The sequence below is a fragment of the Sceloporus undulatus genome, chromosome 2 (assembly GCF_019175285.1).
Source record: "Sceloporus undulatus isolate JIND9_A2432 ecotype Alabama chromosome 2, SceUnd_v1.1, whole genome shotgun sequence".
NCBI classification, from domain to species: Eukaryota; Metazoa; Chordata; class Lepidosauria; order Squamata; family Phrynosomatidae; genus Sceloporus; species Sceloporus undulatus.
In genome coordinates this window covers 121,552,331-121,567,358 of record NC_056523.1, presented here as the reverse complement: position 1 = coordinate 121,567,358, position 15,028 = coordinate 121,552,331, and the positions used below count along the sequence as shown (strand labels likewise).

Here is a 15,028-nt window from a genome sequence, read left to right as displayed (position 1 = left end):
GAAGGGGGAGGCGGTGCCTCCTGTGCGCGGCTGCACCACCCTTCCCGCCTCCCTGCGGTCCCGCACCCTCCTTCTCGGCCTCCTCGGAGGCCGAGAAGGAGGGCAGGCCCTGGCAATCGCCAGCAGCCCCGCGCCCTCCTTCTCGGTCTCCTCGAGGCCCAGGGCCCAGGTGGCGAGGGAAAGCCTCCCTCAGAGGAGGATTCCCTTGCTGCTTGGGCTCCGCTCCCCGCCGTGATCGCGGCGAGGCCCGGGGCCCAGGCGGCGAGGGAAAGCCTCCCCTATTCAAATGTAGGACACAAAAAAAAAATGTGTCCTACATTTGAAAATTTTGTCCTACATTTTTCCCGGTTTGGAGGTCCGGATGTATGGCAACCCTATATAAAACTGAAAATCATAAATAAATGTGTAGAATTAACAATGGAATTCTAAAATTCCATCTGAAAAGATGAGCTAGTTAATACATTCAGATTGGATCTTAGAAACTTGCAGTTTCTTCAGTATGCCACACAAGTTAACAAATAACTTCTACAGTGCTCATAATTCTGAAAAGAATAGGACTACATACAATTGCAATACTCTTCAACTGTCCCTATTAACTCCCTATGGTCCTACTTTTTCAGCTACTTTCAAAATGAACCAGGTTATCTCTCCTCCTCCTGCTTATTTCGACTTCCGCAAGCTGAGTTCAACATGTAAAAGTAGTTTAAAAAGGAAAGGTAAAGGTAATATCTTGACATGAGTGTCTAGTCGTAACCAACAGTAGGGGGTGGTGCTCATCTCTGTTACTAAGCTGAAGAGTCAGGGTTGTCCGAGGACTACTCTGGTGGTCATGTGGCCAGCATGACTACACCAAACACTGTTATCTTCCCACCAATGTAGTACCTATTTATTTACTTGCATTTGCAGACTTTCGAACTGCTAGACTGGCAGAAGCTGGGACTAGTGATGAGAGCTCACTCCTTCAGACAGCACTCGGGCCTCGAACTGCCAACCTTCCGATCTTCCGATAGTCAGAATTGGTATCTTAACCACTATGCCGCTACAGTTATTTAATTCATCTGGGGAGGGAGGAGTAGAGAAAATGGGATGGACACTTGCTTTTCCCTGTTAACTCAGGAAAAAGCAAACTGCTACAGTCTCTCCAAGCTTGTCTGTTTTTTTACATTACACTAATAACTTTTGCCATTGTGACCACATTCTGATGTTATCAATAGTAATAGTAATAGTAATAATAATAATAATAATAATAATAATGTTGCTCAGCTGCACATATCCCACTTTTCATCTGTGAAAAGTTGGAGGGTAAGAAATTGTTAGTCCAAAAAAGACACATGCACTCGATAGATCCTACGTAAATGTTTACCTGCAAAAGGAAATAAACAAGTCTAGAAGGTATGGCAGCTATGACAGCTAACTCTCAGAATTGTGAAAATATAGCCTGGCCCATTAATTTTGACCATCATGCTGGATTTCCATGCAATTTTGGAGCTCTGCTACCACAACTGAAGTTTTTTTTAAAGAAATAAATAAGAAAAAATAATAATAAAGGGAACCAGCCTTCTTAGAAATGGAAGGGGGAGGGGGACAGGGGAAAAGGAGGAGACAATAACACCACATGATTGCCAGTATCACAATTGTCTGGGGCAGCAACATCTTGCACCTGAAGACTAATGTAATTGGGAGGTCATTGACATGTTTTCCCCATCAGTGAAAAGGGATGCCCTAACCATATTTGTGAGACACAGCAGCAATGGGTGGGAGGCAGCATCCTGTGATAAGTGTTGTCGAAGCTGCTTACGTCCAGATCTAATTGCAGTTTAAAAGCTGTATGTAATAATCTCCTATATTTGATTTTAGGTTTTTGTTTTTGTCCTGTTACGTGTGTCAAGATGGATTACCACTGCTGGAGGCTTTCTGGATAGCAAATTCATCTCTTTCTTGGCCAGAAAAAAAGGGTGACCCAAGGTGTCTGGAGATGCTGAGAATCACAAAAGCAGCTTTGAGGAACCAAATGGTGGCCTTAGACAGCAATTTGTCCTGATTTATGGTAGGTAAGAGAACAAGGGAAATCCAGTTATTGCATTACCTATCCAACCATTAATTTTAGCCATTTTGGTGAAGCCACTTTTAGAGGTAAGCAGAAGCCACTTGCCTTTTTCTGGCCAAAATAGAGGGTGAATTGCAGCACCTGGAAGCCCCCCAGGTAGAACACTTAACCTTTTAAATAGGTGACATGGCCTCCCTGTACTGTTTAATATCTATCATCTATCTGTGTAACTACACACACATTTTTGAGAACCTTTGGTCATTTTGGGGGGAAAGTTTTATTTCTTGGTAATTCCTATGACTTCCAGAGGATACCAGAGTATAAAAGTGGACCGTGTACCTGCTGCAGTTTCCCACACACCCCTTGTCTTTGCTTTGTTCAGTAGGAATGCTGACTCTTGCTTTCCTTTGAACAGCAGAATCTATGCCACATGACAAAATATCTTTGAAGAGAGAAGGAAAACACTCCAGAAGTGTGCTATGTGTCTAAGGAACTAGTATTGGGAAATATGAGAGACAGTGTTGGATCTCTCAAACATGTGATGCGATGTGATGTTTTAATTGTTTTATTGTAGTAGTTTTTAAAAGAGGTTTTATTTGTGAGATGTCTTGGGTCACTTTGGCCTTAGACAGATGGCCCCAAAAGGCTGCGATTGGGCTGTGTTCGGGGTGGGGCATGCACATGACACATGCCCCAAATGTGGCTGGAAGCTACCCCAGGTGTGGCTCTTTTTGAAAGAGCTGGCCCAAAAACTGGACTGAAAAGGAGAGAAAAAAATCTGTTACTTTTCAGTGGGCTGTTTGGGGACCATGGTGGCAGCCCAAATCAGGGCCAGGTGCATGCGGCTGTCACAGCTCTGATGTGAACGGGCCCTGTGCGATCCTGGGATGGCCCATCTGGGCTGTTTGTTTTGCCCTTTACTGGGAGAAAGACAGCACAGAAATTAATTAATTAAATATTTTTTTTTTAAAAAAAGTAATCACCTTGGTATAGCAGAAGCTGAACAATAACTGTTTTTCCCTCCATCCTCTAGCATACAGGCTATAGCAGAGGAAAAAAACTTACGGTAATCTTATTGTAGAAGAAAGTAGCTTTACTTACTAAAATGTATATATAATCAAATAAATAGTATAATGGAATAGAGAAAGTAGCTGCAGGTTAGGGTGATGTAGGAGAGATGGTATGGGAAAACCCCTAACAAACAGGAAGTCACTATATATATGTACTGTATAATTCCCATAAAACCCATAGGGATGTAGTGATTTGAATGTAGGACTTGGACTCGGGAGACTGCGGTCTGATTCCCCACTCAGTCATGAAAAACCATTGGGTGGCCTTGGACGAGTCACACATTCAGCCACAGAAAACCCAATGATATGTTCATCTTAAGGTTACCATAAGTTGGAAATGACTTGAAGGCATACAACAACAACAGCAGTAATTACCATAAAGCAACATTTAAACTAGCAGTTAATGAATAAAGGTAGATTTCCTCTTTGACAAGGTGTGTCTGACTGTTGTCTCCATTACTAAGCCAAAGAGCCAGCGTTGTCCGAAGACGACTCCAGTTGTCATGTGGCCAGCATGATTGCACAGAACACTGTTACCTTCCCACCAAAGTGGTACCTATTTAGCTACTTGCACTTTTACATGCTTTCAAACACTTGGGCCTCAAACTGCTGGCTTGCTGACCTTGCAATCCTCAGAGTCAGTATCTTAGACACTGAGCCTCCGTATCCCTAGTTAATGAATACAGGCATGTAAAAGCTGCTAACAGCAAAGCTCTAAACTTCTTGGGTATGTGGAAATAGGCAATAGTTCTTTGATTCCAGCTGCAGTGTATTTTCCACACATCTGGTTGATTTTTTATTTTATTTTTTATCTGTCATATGTTGAAATATGCAATAAGACTTTTGGTGAGTTTGGTGAGACTTACTCACCAAACTGGCCTTCTAAAAGAAACACAATAAACAAAGATAGTGGTGTGCGATTTTCAGTGAAGTTGTGGCCAACCTGAATTGAAAGCATAATATAGTTCTATATGCTAATGCTTCAATAGTGAGACAAACTTGAGTGGTGTGACTTTTTCTAATTAACACACTACACTCTTACAGCATTGCTATTCAACTTTAACTGCTCTGGCTGCCTTCTGTTGCACTTTTTTCTGGAGCTTGCAGTTTGTAAGACCTCTCTAGCTGGATATTCTAAATGCCCCTCTCTAAACTGCAAATCCCAGAATGCAGCAGGAGGCAGCCAGAGCAGTTAAAGTGGAATAGCAATGCTTTAAGAGTGTAGTGCAGTTATCTAGTCTGTTGCCTTTAGGGGTTGTCTGCACAGGCCAAATAAAACATCCTTCCCATGTCCTCTTGATGAGGAGTCTGGCTGATGCAGGGTCCAATACTCAGCTCTGGTGCAAACAGTCTGAACAACATACGGCCAGTTCAGCACCAAACCTGCTGAATACCCCCTTTAAAAAGTTTGAAATAACTCATTATTTGCTCTGAATCTTCATGGAAGATCTGGAGCCCTCTGTTGTGATGCTGAATGGCTGTTCACCAGTCTGGGTGGCCACTGCTATGGCAAGTTTCTCACCCTGAAATCAGAACAAGGCACCCAGCCATGTGACTGACTGCTCCCGGAGTATTCCAGCCCATGGTATTTGCAAAGAGTAGCCTAGCAGCCCCCTGTTATCTTCAGTGGTAAAACTACAGTATTCCATACTTACAATATACAAGGAAAACCTCATTTTGAAGAGGGCTGAGGAAACCTTAAATTATAGATTTTGCATTAGTTAAGAGGAAATGTTTATTTTCTTTCAGTAATATTAATCAAGTCATGGACAGTTCTGGGAAGCTGTGAATATAAAAAGCCCTGCCAAAATATGAAAGTGCAATAGCGGCACAATTACAGATTGGGCATTGATAGTTTGCTGAGTTGGCCTCTGGAATTCCTTCCTCAGACTAACTAGAATGGCCCCTTTCTTGCCATTGGCAGGCAAACCTCTGAATTTTTTTTTAGAACTGATGATTTGTAAGGAAAGCACTTTCAAAAGGCTGCTGTACCATTTTATTATACTGGCTTTAACTGCTTTTTAATGATTTTTGTAAGTGTATGTTTTAAATTGTTTTAATTTTATTAATAATTTTATTTCGTTTAATTTTGTCTGTTTTTAACTATATTGTATTCATTTTAAGTTGTAAACTGCCTTGATTTCCAGTTAAGAGAGAAGCAGGATACAAACAAAGATGCTGCTGATAATGTTGAAAGGTAGTTTTTTTTTTTGGGGGGGGGGGCAAACCAAAATATAAAAAAAACAAAAGGGAAAAAACAAACCCAACAAAAAAAAAAAAAAAAACAAAAAAAAAAAACCAGCACTTTAGCCAATATTCTTCTTCCACCATTAAGTGAGACAACACTCCTGTAACAATACACACTACATACACACACACACACAATTGCTTAATGGTGAGTTATTGTTGTTAGTAGGGAAAAGGTAATTACTAGTGAGTCCCCCCCCCCAGTAGTTACTTCTAAATGCTGATCTAAGAATGGAAATATCTGTCAAAATTCTTCTAGTCCCTGGAGAAAGGTAGACAAGCTGGGATCAGTTTTCCATTTCAGACCCTTTTGTGTTGCATTCCAACCAAAGCAATTTATTGAAGAAGCACTCTGTGTAGCTCAGGAAACACACACACACACACACACACACACACACACACACACACACACACCAAACACATATACTCTTCAGAGACACTTCCCTGAAGAGACTACAAATATTCATTCAGTTGTATCGTTTCTTATCTGTCAAAACTTGGAAACATTGCCTTTTTTGGATTTCAGAGCCCATAGCTGGGTGAGGATTTATAGGAGCTGTTGATCAAAACTTTTCCAAGTCCTAATTCTCCCTCACCATCCCTTTTCTCTAGTGCATACTGTAATGCCCAACTTATTTGGATCAGCTAAACAGAGAAAATACAGCCCAGTGTGGTGTTCAGCATGTTGGACTTTAGGTGGAAATATCTGGGTCCCCATCCTTGATACAACTTAAATTTACATTGTGGCTTTATGGCAGTCACTGTCAGAGTTTAAGGCCTACCTTACAAGATCATTGGACTTAATCCAAGCCCATGTATTCCCCTCTGAACTCAACAGAGAATACAGATGTTCCATTTATTTATGCAGCTTTTCCTTTTTTAAAGCTACTTTTGGACCGCTGTGTTATTTTACCATAACATATGGGTCTCCAACTATTGTTGGACTACAAGTCCCAGCATCCCCTAGATGGTGTAGCCAATGCTGAGAAACCATGGGAGCTGCAGTCAGCAACATTTGGATCATGGAAACTGTGCTACTTGAAGTCACAATCTCTGCAGTCCCTGGAGTTTATGATCTAAGATGGCTCTAAAAAATTAATAATCAGGCAAGCTTAGACCACTGGGTCAGAAACCCACTGGGTGACCTTGGTCAGGTCATGCTCTCTCAGCCTCAGTGGAAGGCAGCGACAAACCCCTTCTGAACAAATCTTGCCAAGAAAACTCTGTGATAGGTTTGCCTTAGTGGTGCCAGGAATCATAAAGGACTTGAAAGCACACAACAACAACAAAGGAGAGAGTGTAAACTGCATACCCCACAGCTTAAGTGCTCAATTTAGTACTAAGGCCATAAAACCATTCAGAACTAATTTCAAATGGACATTTATTGTCTGTCAGGTCATTTGTAAATGAACCATCTGAAGATTCTCAGGCATAGCCCAAGGAAGTGGCAAATTTCTTGGGTCATTAATTAAAATGTAAAGGGGTGACAAAACAAAAATCCGAATGTTTACCAAACTGCATGGAAGGATGGTTACATCACTACTCTGATCTATAATATGTTTAGAACAATGAAAAAAAAAACTTTGAACTAGTTTTAAAAAATATTTCTGAAGAGAATCTTATTAAAAATCTTGCAGCTGGCTCTTTCAACAAGCCTCACAATAAATTCAGGGACACCCTTTATCTTCTGTTATTGCTGCAATTTTTCTTTAAAATAACACTCTCATGTATGGAGAGAAGAATCTAGGCAAACCCAGTCTTGGGTTATGAGCATATTGTAATGACAAATGACACTTCTATGGGCACAAGACTACATTGACAGCCACCTGCCAATAGTGCCATCATATTTGGTGAAGGCTTGATGTCTGTTTGAATTTGGTAAAAAAAAAAAAATCAGGATTTTATTATAAAAGAAACTGGTTTGACTTCTTAGATTATTGCTACAGACAGTGACAGGTGTGAAAAGCATGGATGCTGCAGTTTTAATTGGCTTATAAGAACTACAAAAGTTACTAAAAGAGAAATTTTGAATCTGTAACCCCCTACAATTTGCATTGTCAATGACTGAAAAATCTGTCACCTATATCTTTAATAGCTTGGGGTAAACAACACCATACAGTACATAAAAGAAAAGGCAGGGAAATTTAAAAGAAAGCACAGGGAAAATATCCTGGTTGCTGAAGAACTTGGAAAGTTTTCTCGCAAAAGACTATGGACAATATGGAGAGTGGGGCTGAACTGTGCAATATACAGCAGTACTATATGATACATTGAACCAAAACCAGATCAATTCTAAGTTATGCGTGTTATTTTCTTCAAATATAAAATATATATTACTATGTAATGACTATTCTCATTCATTCATCCACCATTATTTTTAACCATGTCTATTGTGTAAAGAATTAGGCTTTAGGCACATGGGAGGCTGCATGTAGCATTCAGTGTCCAATTCTTTTGTTCTTTCCAGTGCAGTGCCCTTCTGATGATTTGGACTAAGGCAGGTTGGTTCCCTTGGGTTTACTGTTTTGCCTAAGTTATATTACATTGTTATATGCGTACCCAAATCTCTGTGCAGAGAAAATTTTCAGCTGTGTGTAGTGCTGGGCTTGCTTTCCTTTGGAATCAGATCTCCAGAGACTTATAGACATTTTTCAACATTTGCATTCATTCATTCATTTGCAAATATGTAAGCAGAGCAAAATGTTTGTGGAATCTTTAGAACTGTCACACATTTCAAATTTAAATGTCCTTAGATCTTAACCATAATCCTAGTTTTTAAAAAATAGATAAACTCATGAAACTATGTGCATTATTTTCATCAGGTTATCTATTGTTTTTAAAATTAGTATTATGCATTTTTAACAACTAACTAGTTAAATAAGTTTAACTAAAGTTTATTGTGGCACTAGAGCCTAGTGGTGTAATGGTAAAATGCCAGTAGTGCAGCCACTCATTCACAAACCACAAGGTTGTGAGTTCGATTCCAGCCAGGGGCTGAGGGTTGACTTAGCTTAGTATCCTTCCAAGGTTGCTAAATGAGTACCAGCTTGTTGGGGGCAACTACTGTAGCTTACAGTTGTAAACTGCTTAGAAATTGCAGAATATAAATGAAGCAGAATATAAATGAAGCTGCTATTGCTATTGCTCTCTGACAGAACAAGCTAAATGTCTCACAAAACTAGTTCCCAGAATTTTCCTAGCATTGAACCAGCCGCTTTTCCTAGCATTATTGTCTTTTCTAATGATTCATGCCTTCTCGTGAAGTGGCCAAAGTACAACAGCCCCAGTTTGATCAACCTCCAGGGAGATTTCAGGCTTAATCTGTTTAAGGACCCATTTGTTTGTCTTTTTCTCTGTCCACAGTATCCTCAACATTCTTCTCTAGCACATCTCAAATGAATTTATTTTCTTGTCCACTTTCTTCACTATTCTTAAACATGAAATTTCTTCCACAGCCATTCTTCAATAGATCTGTTTGAATTTTAAGGATCATGATCATGTTGTATGACCTACTTTTTGCTCAGCTTCAGTTCTTTCATGGAGAGTCTGAGATTCTCATCTAGGATTTCCTGATATACTGTAGAACTCATGGTTGCATTAATGATGACAAGCCCTCCATTTCCTGAGGCATCAAAGCAAGTCCAAACTACCATATTTTCACTATTCTTGGGATGAGTTTTTTTCTAGCTGAACGTATTGTTTGTTCTTTGACTAATATAACATTTCTTATTGCAACCAAAAATTCTGCCTTTTTCTTGACTCTCCAAAGAATATTTCCAGAGAGCAATGATTTCCTCCCATGAACACCATTCTTATCTAGTCATTGCTGATAGTAAGGCAAGAACATTTGAAAATACGACAGTAGCCTGCAGATTCTTGAATGTTACTCTGAATGTTATTCTCTGTGATTTCCTGAATGGTGTGCCAGTTTCTTCTGGTAGATTTTGGCAAGGCAGCCACTTCTGGATAGAATGATTATGGTCTTGTACCTCTATTTGCAGATTCTTTTTTTGATAGTTGACTGATGGAGTCCCAAATAATTAGAAATGGTTTTGTAACCCTTTCTAGACTGATGAGCACCAACCATTGCTTTCCTGAGGTCCTCAGAGATGTCTTTTGATCATGGCATTTGATTGTTTGCAGATGAAAGGCTCTCCCTCCATCCCAACTGCCACTGTTCTGGCCTCAGAGGAAGAGAAGAAAAAGAAGTCACTACTCCATCATGTCTATGTCCAGAAGCAGGGCTCCATCATGTCTATGCCCAAAAGCACCCTCTATCTCATCTGCCACTGCTGTCGTCTTGGAGAGAGGGAAGAACGGAAGGTACCTGCTGGACTTGATGCCCTCACCCACTGGTATCTCCTTTCCTTGTGTGTCCTATCTTTAGATTGTAAGCCTGAGGATAGGAAATTGTTTTTTCCTTTGTTCTTTTTCTTGAAAAGCAGAATGTACAGTGATGGCAATAAACAAACAAACAAACAAACAAATAAGGCATAATCTGTTTCCACATAACTATATCAAGATTAAACCAAAAAGGTTTATGATCCTTAGTCTACAGGAACCTTTACCCAACTACAGCTCAGAAGACAAACCTGATTGTTCAAGCATCTGATTCTAGTTTTCCCCTTTGAGCTAATACAACCTTGCTTTTACACCTGCCTTTTCACATACTTATTGTTTGTCTAATTTATACATTGTTTTATTTCACAAGATATGGAATTGATTAATATAATAAATAATACAAAATAATAAAAAATATTTAAATTTTCCTGCCTCTCCCAGATGGATCAAGGCGGGATTGCAACCTCACTGAATTGTATTCCCATACATTTAGATGAAACCCATAAATTTAGATGAAATCAAACTGGCTATAAGCAACCTAAAGCTAGGAAATTTATCAATGGAGAAAAATACTCTGGAGTTTTTTGTGGGTTTTTTGGGCTATGTGGCCATGTTCCAGAAGAGTTTATTCCAGATATTTCACCAGCATCTGTGGCTTCTACTTTGTATACTCTGGAGTCTTACAATAATGGAAAAATTAACACAGCAGAAGAGATACTCCAAACCATTGATTCCTTCTATGAAATGTGACCCCCTTTTATAACATTTTTGAATTGATGTCTGTGTATATGTGTATGTGTATACACACACACACACACACACACACATACATACATACATACATAGATATGCATGTGTATCTAAATCGTCTGTATATGTCTATACAGCTGTATAGGTAATGTAACTATTCCTCTGGCTTCCCATGGATCCCTTTGGAAACCTACTATAGGCCAATTGTCACATTATTTTAGGGGGGTTTATTTGATTAATAATTCTTGTTTTCTGTTGCATATGTATTTGCTGCTGTCAATTACATTAGTTTTTATAGTGTGTGTGTGTGTGTGTTGTTGTTTTTTTAAAGAGAACACCACCCGTCATCTAAAGTGATTCCAGAATGGTTTCTAAATTTAAAGGATACATAAAAATACTTTAAATAAGACAACAGATTATAAATATTTCATAAATTGAATAGCTTTCTTTTCTTTCTGGCAGCTAAAAGAAAGCAGTGGAAATCGAGAAGGATAACACAGATCTCTAAAGGTTGCCTCCTTCTTTGCTCTCTATTTGCATCTGACAATTGTGGTTGGATCAGGGACTCATCAGAGGTCAGGAAAGTTACTTTCTGGACTAAAGCCATCATAGTTTGCAGAAGACCCAAGCACATGGATAGGCTGATATGGAAGAACATGATCCTTAATTAACAAATAAAAATAAATATACAATAAGTTAACATTTTCTCCTGGGTAAATAACATAGCTGAGAGAAAGAGATAAACATATGTGTGGTCCATGTGAGGAAAAGGGAGATTTTCTTTTCTTTGCCTGACTGAATTTATACTATCGCTACTAGGTTAGTGCAAGAGTACATTACAGTATGGACCACGTAGAATGAGAGGCACAGATCAAGGGTGTGTATGTGTGTGTATAATATCTGACTCTAATGGCTTCTTCCTTATGCTGTAATATAGGATGGCAAAACCGGCCCACTGAAAGATAACAGTGTTTTTTTATCTCTCTCTCCTGCTGTGAGACCAAAGTAGTACCAACATGATGCTCTGATCTCTAACAGATTGTAAATGGGTTGCTTAAAATTGAGAAATGTGCCATAGCTTTTCCATTGACACTCAACATGTTCTCTCACAATGTGGCAGAATTTCATATTTTGCATTTTTCAGAACAAGTAGCACTGCTCTACGGTGTACAGTCAAGCAATACGGTGTACTGCCTCGACACAAAGGTTATAAGTTAGCCCATATAAGTTAGTCATGGGAGCTGCAGTGACAGAAGGTTGTCATCATGAACATACCTATCAGAAAGTTTATCCTAGCAAATACAGAGAGATTTCACTATAAACATGCTGCAACCACAGTGGTCCCTTGGTATCCACTGGGGTTTGGCTCCAGGAATCTCTCCCCCCCCCATAACAAAATCCATGGGTGCTCATGTTCCATTAAATAATACAATGGCATAGTAAAATGTCCCTTAAAGTTTGTTTTTTGGAATGTATATATTTTTGAATATTTTCAAGCCATGGATACTTGAATCCATGCATAAAGAATCCATTGATGTGGAAGACCTAGCCTTCTTTGTTTTTTTCTTCATTTCAGAAGTGCATTATAGCACTACAAAGGAAAGGGCTCCCTCCTCTCCAGTAATGGAGAGCTGGTTTTGGAATGCTCTCCCTGCAACCTATTTTTCAAAGCTTAGACAAGTAGCTTATTTGGACTACAACGTCCAGATTCCAAAAAGTAGTCCAAAAAGTAACTTTCCCTAGCTTTTCCTGGTACCAACTTTACAAGCCTTTACATGCCCACTTAAAACATTCTGATTATCTGAATATTTTTAATGGAGGCGTGGAACAGGTGAGCCAAATGAAGCAGCTTCCGGCCACTTTGGGAGCATGGCATTTACATGATTTACATGCGATAATCCAGCTCCAGGCAGTGTGGCTTGGGTCTTGCAGTGGTGGCCCAATGTGGGAGAGGGCCGTGTGGTTGCCATGCGCCCAGCCTGTTTGTGGTTGGAGCAGCCTTGGGCCAACCCTTCTTGCCTGTCTGCCTCTGGTCCATAATTAAATCTTCTAAAGTGGTTCTGTGGTTTTATTTGCTGATTCTTTCCTTAGGAATCTCTCTCTCTTTCTCTCTCTCCCAAATTTATTTTAAATCCACCTTTCAGGATTCACAATTTTCATAAGGCAGTTTGCAAGACTCGAGAAGAAGTTAGGGAGCCGGGGTTGTTTAGCCTGGAGAAGAGAAGGTTAAGAGGTGACATGATAGCCCTGTTTAAATACTTGAAGGGATGTCACATTGAAGAGGGAGCAAGCTTGTTTTCTGCTGCTCCAGAGAACAGGACCTGGAGCAATGGATGCAAACTGAAGGAAAAGAGATTCCACCTCAACATTAGGAGGAACTTCCTGACAGTAAGGGCTGTTTGACAGTGGAACAAACTCTTTCCTCAGAGTGTAATGGAGTCTTCTTCTTTAGAGGTCTTTAAACAGAGGCTGGATGGCCATCTGTCGGGGATGCTTTGATTGTGATTTCCTGCATGGCAGGAGGTTGGATTGGATGGCCCTTGCGGTCTCTTCCAATTCTATGATTCTATAAAAAAACCATTTATGGTTTCAGTGCTTTAAGCCACATACAGAAAAGCAGCTAGAGATTTACTGTTGTATTGGCACAGCATAATCCTTCAAAAGCAGACTGGAATAAATGTATATTTTGAATATTTTCTAAGTAAGGGGGGGGGGAGCCATACATAGGTCTCAGGGAGGATGTGCAAAGGACTGGGGACACCACTGAGAAAGCCATATCCCAACCAAGTGCAAGCCTAAGATGTTCTTAATATCTGGGCAAGCTTACACAAGTGTTCCTTCAAACTGGACACTGAAGGCTAAAACAGCACTGGAATTTGTAGCTAAACAGTCAGTATAATGGATACAAAATAATATACTTCTAATGTTTACATCAATGACTCTTGTAATTATTCTAGCTGCCATGTTCTGTAGTGTTGTACGTAGTTCAAAACCATCTTCAAGGGCAGTCCCTGTAATAATCTAACTTGGATGTAATCACACTAAATGTTTGTAGCTAAACCAGCTTTTCCTAAATAACCACTCTGGGTTACCAACAGTATCTGCAAAGCTCATTCGTCTTATAGTTGTTATTATTATTGTTACCATTTTATTATATTGTTATTGTTTTATTTTCGTGAAGGATGATTAAAAATAAATATACACACTACTAAGACAAAGCAAGACGGGGGAATAACTGGAGCTCCAGATGTTGTTGGACTACAACTCCCATCATCCCTTATCACTGGCTGTGCTAGCTAGGGCTGACCAAAGCTGCAGCCCAACAACACTTGAAGGAGCACACGCTCCATGCAGAAGACTTACATCCTATTCCTAAACACACTTACTCAGAAGTAATCCCCCAGTGAATTTAAGGGGATTTCTTTCGTGAGTGGGCATAAGACTCTAGCAATAGCAGCACAGAGCCCTTACTTGCCACCAGTCAGTGAAGCCGGTGATATTTTCCCGAAAGAGAAGAAACGGTCGCCTTTTTAAGGCCCAGGTTAAGTGATATAGTTCATGGGATCTGAAGTGTTTCACTCCCACCGGAGGAAAAAAACCTCCACTTTCACCAGGCTATGGATGTGGCCGCCAATGAGTCTTAGCATGTCGCAAAGTGCAAAGGACAGGGCTGGCAATCTGTCAGGAGCCCCGATGGAGGTCAAATGACAAAATTAAGTTTGCTGTTTTGTTAAAACAAGACAAAAGATCAAAAATATCAGCTGCACCGCTTACTAAATGTCCATCCCTACTGGAGAAATAACCCCCACCGCTTTAACTGCCCTGGCTGAAGGCTATGGAATTCTGGGAGTTAGTGGTGGGCCAAGCCGGGTTATTTCTCCAGTGCGGATGCAGCCCAGGGTCGTAAGGCCTACTCCCAGCTCAGGCCTCAAAGCAACACCTGACCAAGGAAAGTTCCCGAAAAGAAAGGCGAGGACTGCTGCTTAAGAATAGTAAGAATAAGAAGAACAAGAGCCCTCTCTCCGTGGGCCATAAAATCCTCCTACTCAGGCTCAAAAGGCGGAGGCCATTCCGAGCCCCTAATCCGCCTCGCAGCAAGATGCCGGCGCTTTCCCGGATCCCCTCCCGGGTCCCTGCTAATTCCCTGCCCAAACTAGCAGTGGATTTCTCCCTGCTTAATTCCCCCTAATGCCTTCTTCCATGATTGTGTCCCTGCTCTCCCTCCGACCCAGCCCCAGCCTGCCCTTCCCAGCCGAAGGGAGGGAAGGAAGGAAGCAAGCGAGGCGGGAAGGCGAGGGGGCCGGAGGCCAGGGCCATCTGTCCTGGCTGCCAGCCTCCCTCGGAGCCACTCGAAGGCGGGTCGCCTCCTCCTCCTCCAGTCCCAGGAGCAGCAGCCAGGGAGCAAAGAGCCCCCAGAGCCCGAGGGCGATGGGCTCTGCTTCGGAAAGGGGCTCCAGTTGAGCAGCTTGTCTGGAGGATGGCGGCCTTGGGGGCCCTGGGGCTCTGCTGGAGCTCCCTGCTGCTGCTGCTGCTGCTCAGGTAGGGGAACTTTGCCTGACTTTCTCCTGGGACT

At 41.0% G+C, this 15,028-nt stretch overlaps 1 protein-coding gene across 2 annotated transcripts in view; it reads left to right on the top strand.

Moving 5' to 3' along the window:
- Window positions 1–14,734: 14,734 nt before the first annotated feature.
- The window catches only part of GABRA6 (gamma-aminobutyric acid type A receptor subunit alpha6), a 41,512-nt gene continuing 41,218 nt past the window's right edge, over window positions 14,735–15,028 (top strand). For both annotated transcript variants that reach the window (XM_042455296.1, XM_042455295.1), the window contains exon 1: window positions 14,735–14,994. In XM_042455296.1, coding sequence (XP_042311230.1) covers window positions 14,933–14,994 — 62 coding nt within the window. In that variant the 5' untranslated portion in view covers window positions 14,735–14,932. The remainder of the gene's footprint in view (window positions 14,995–15,028) is intronic.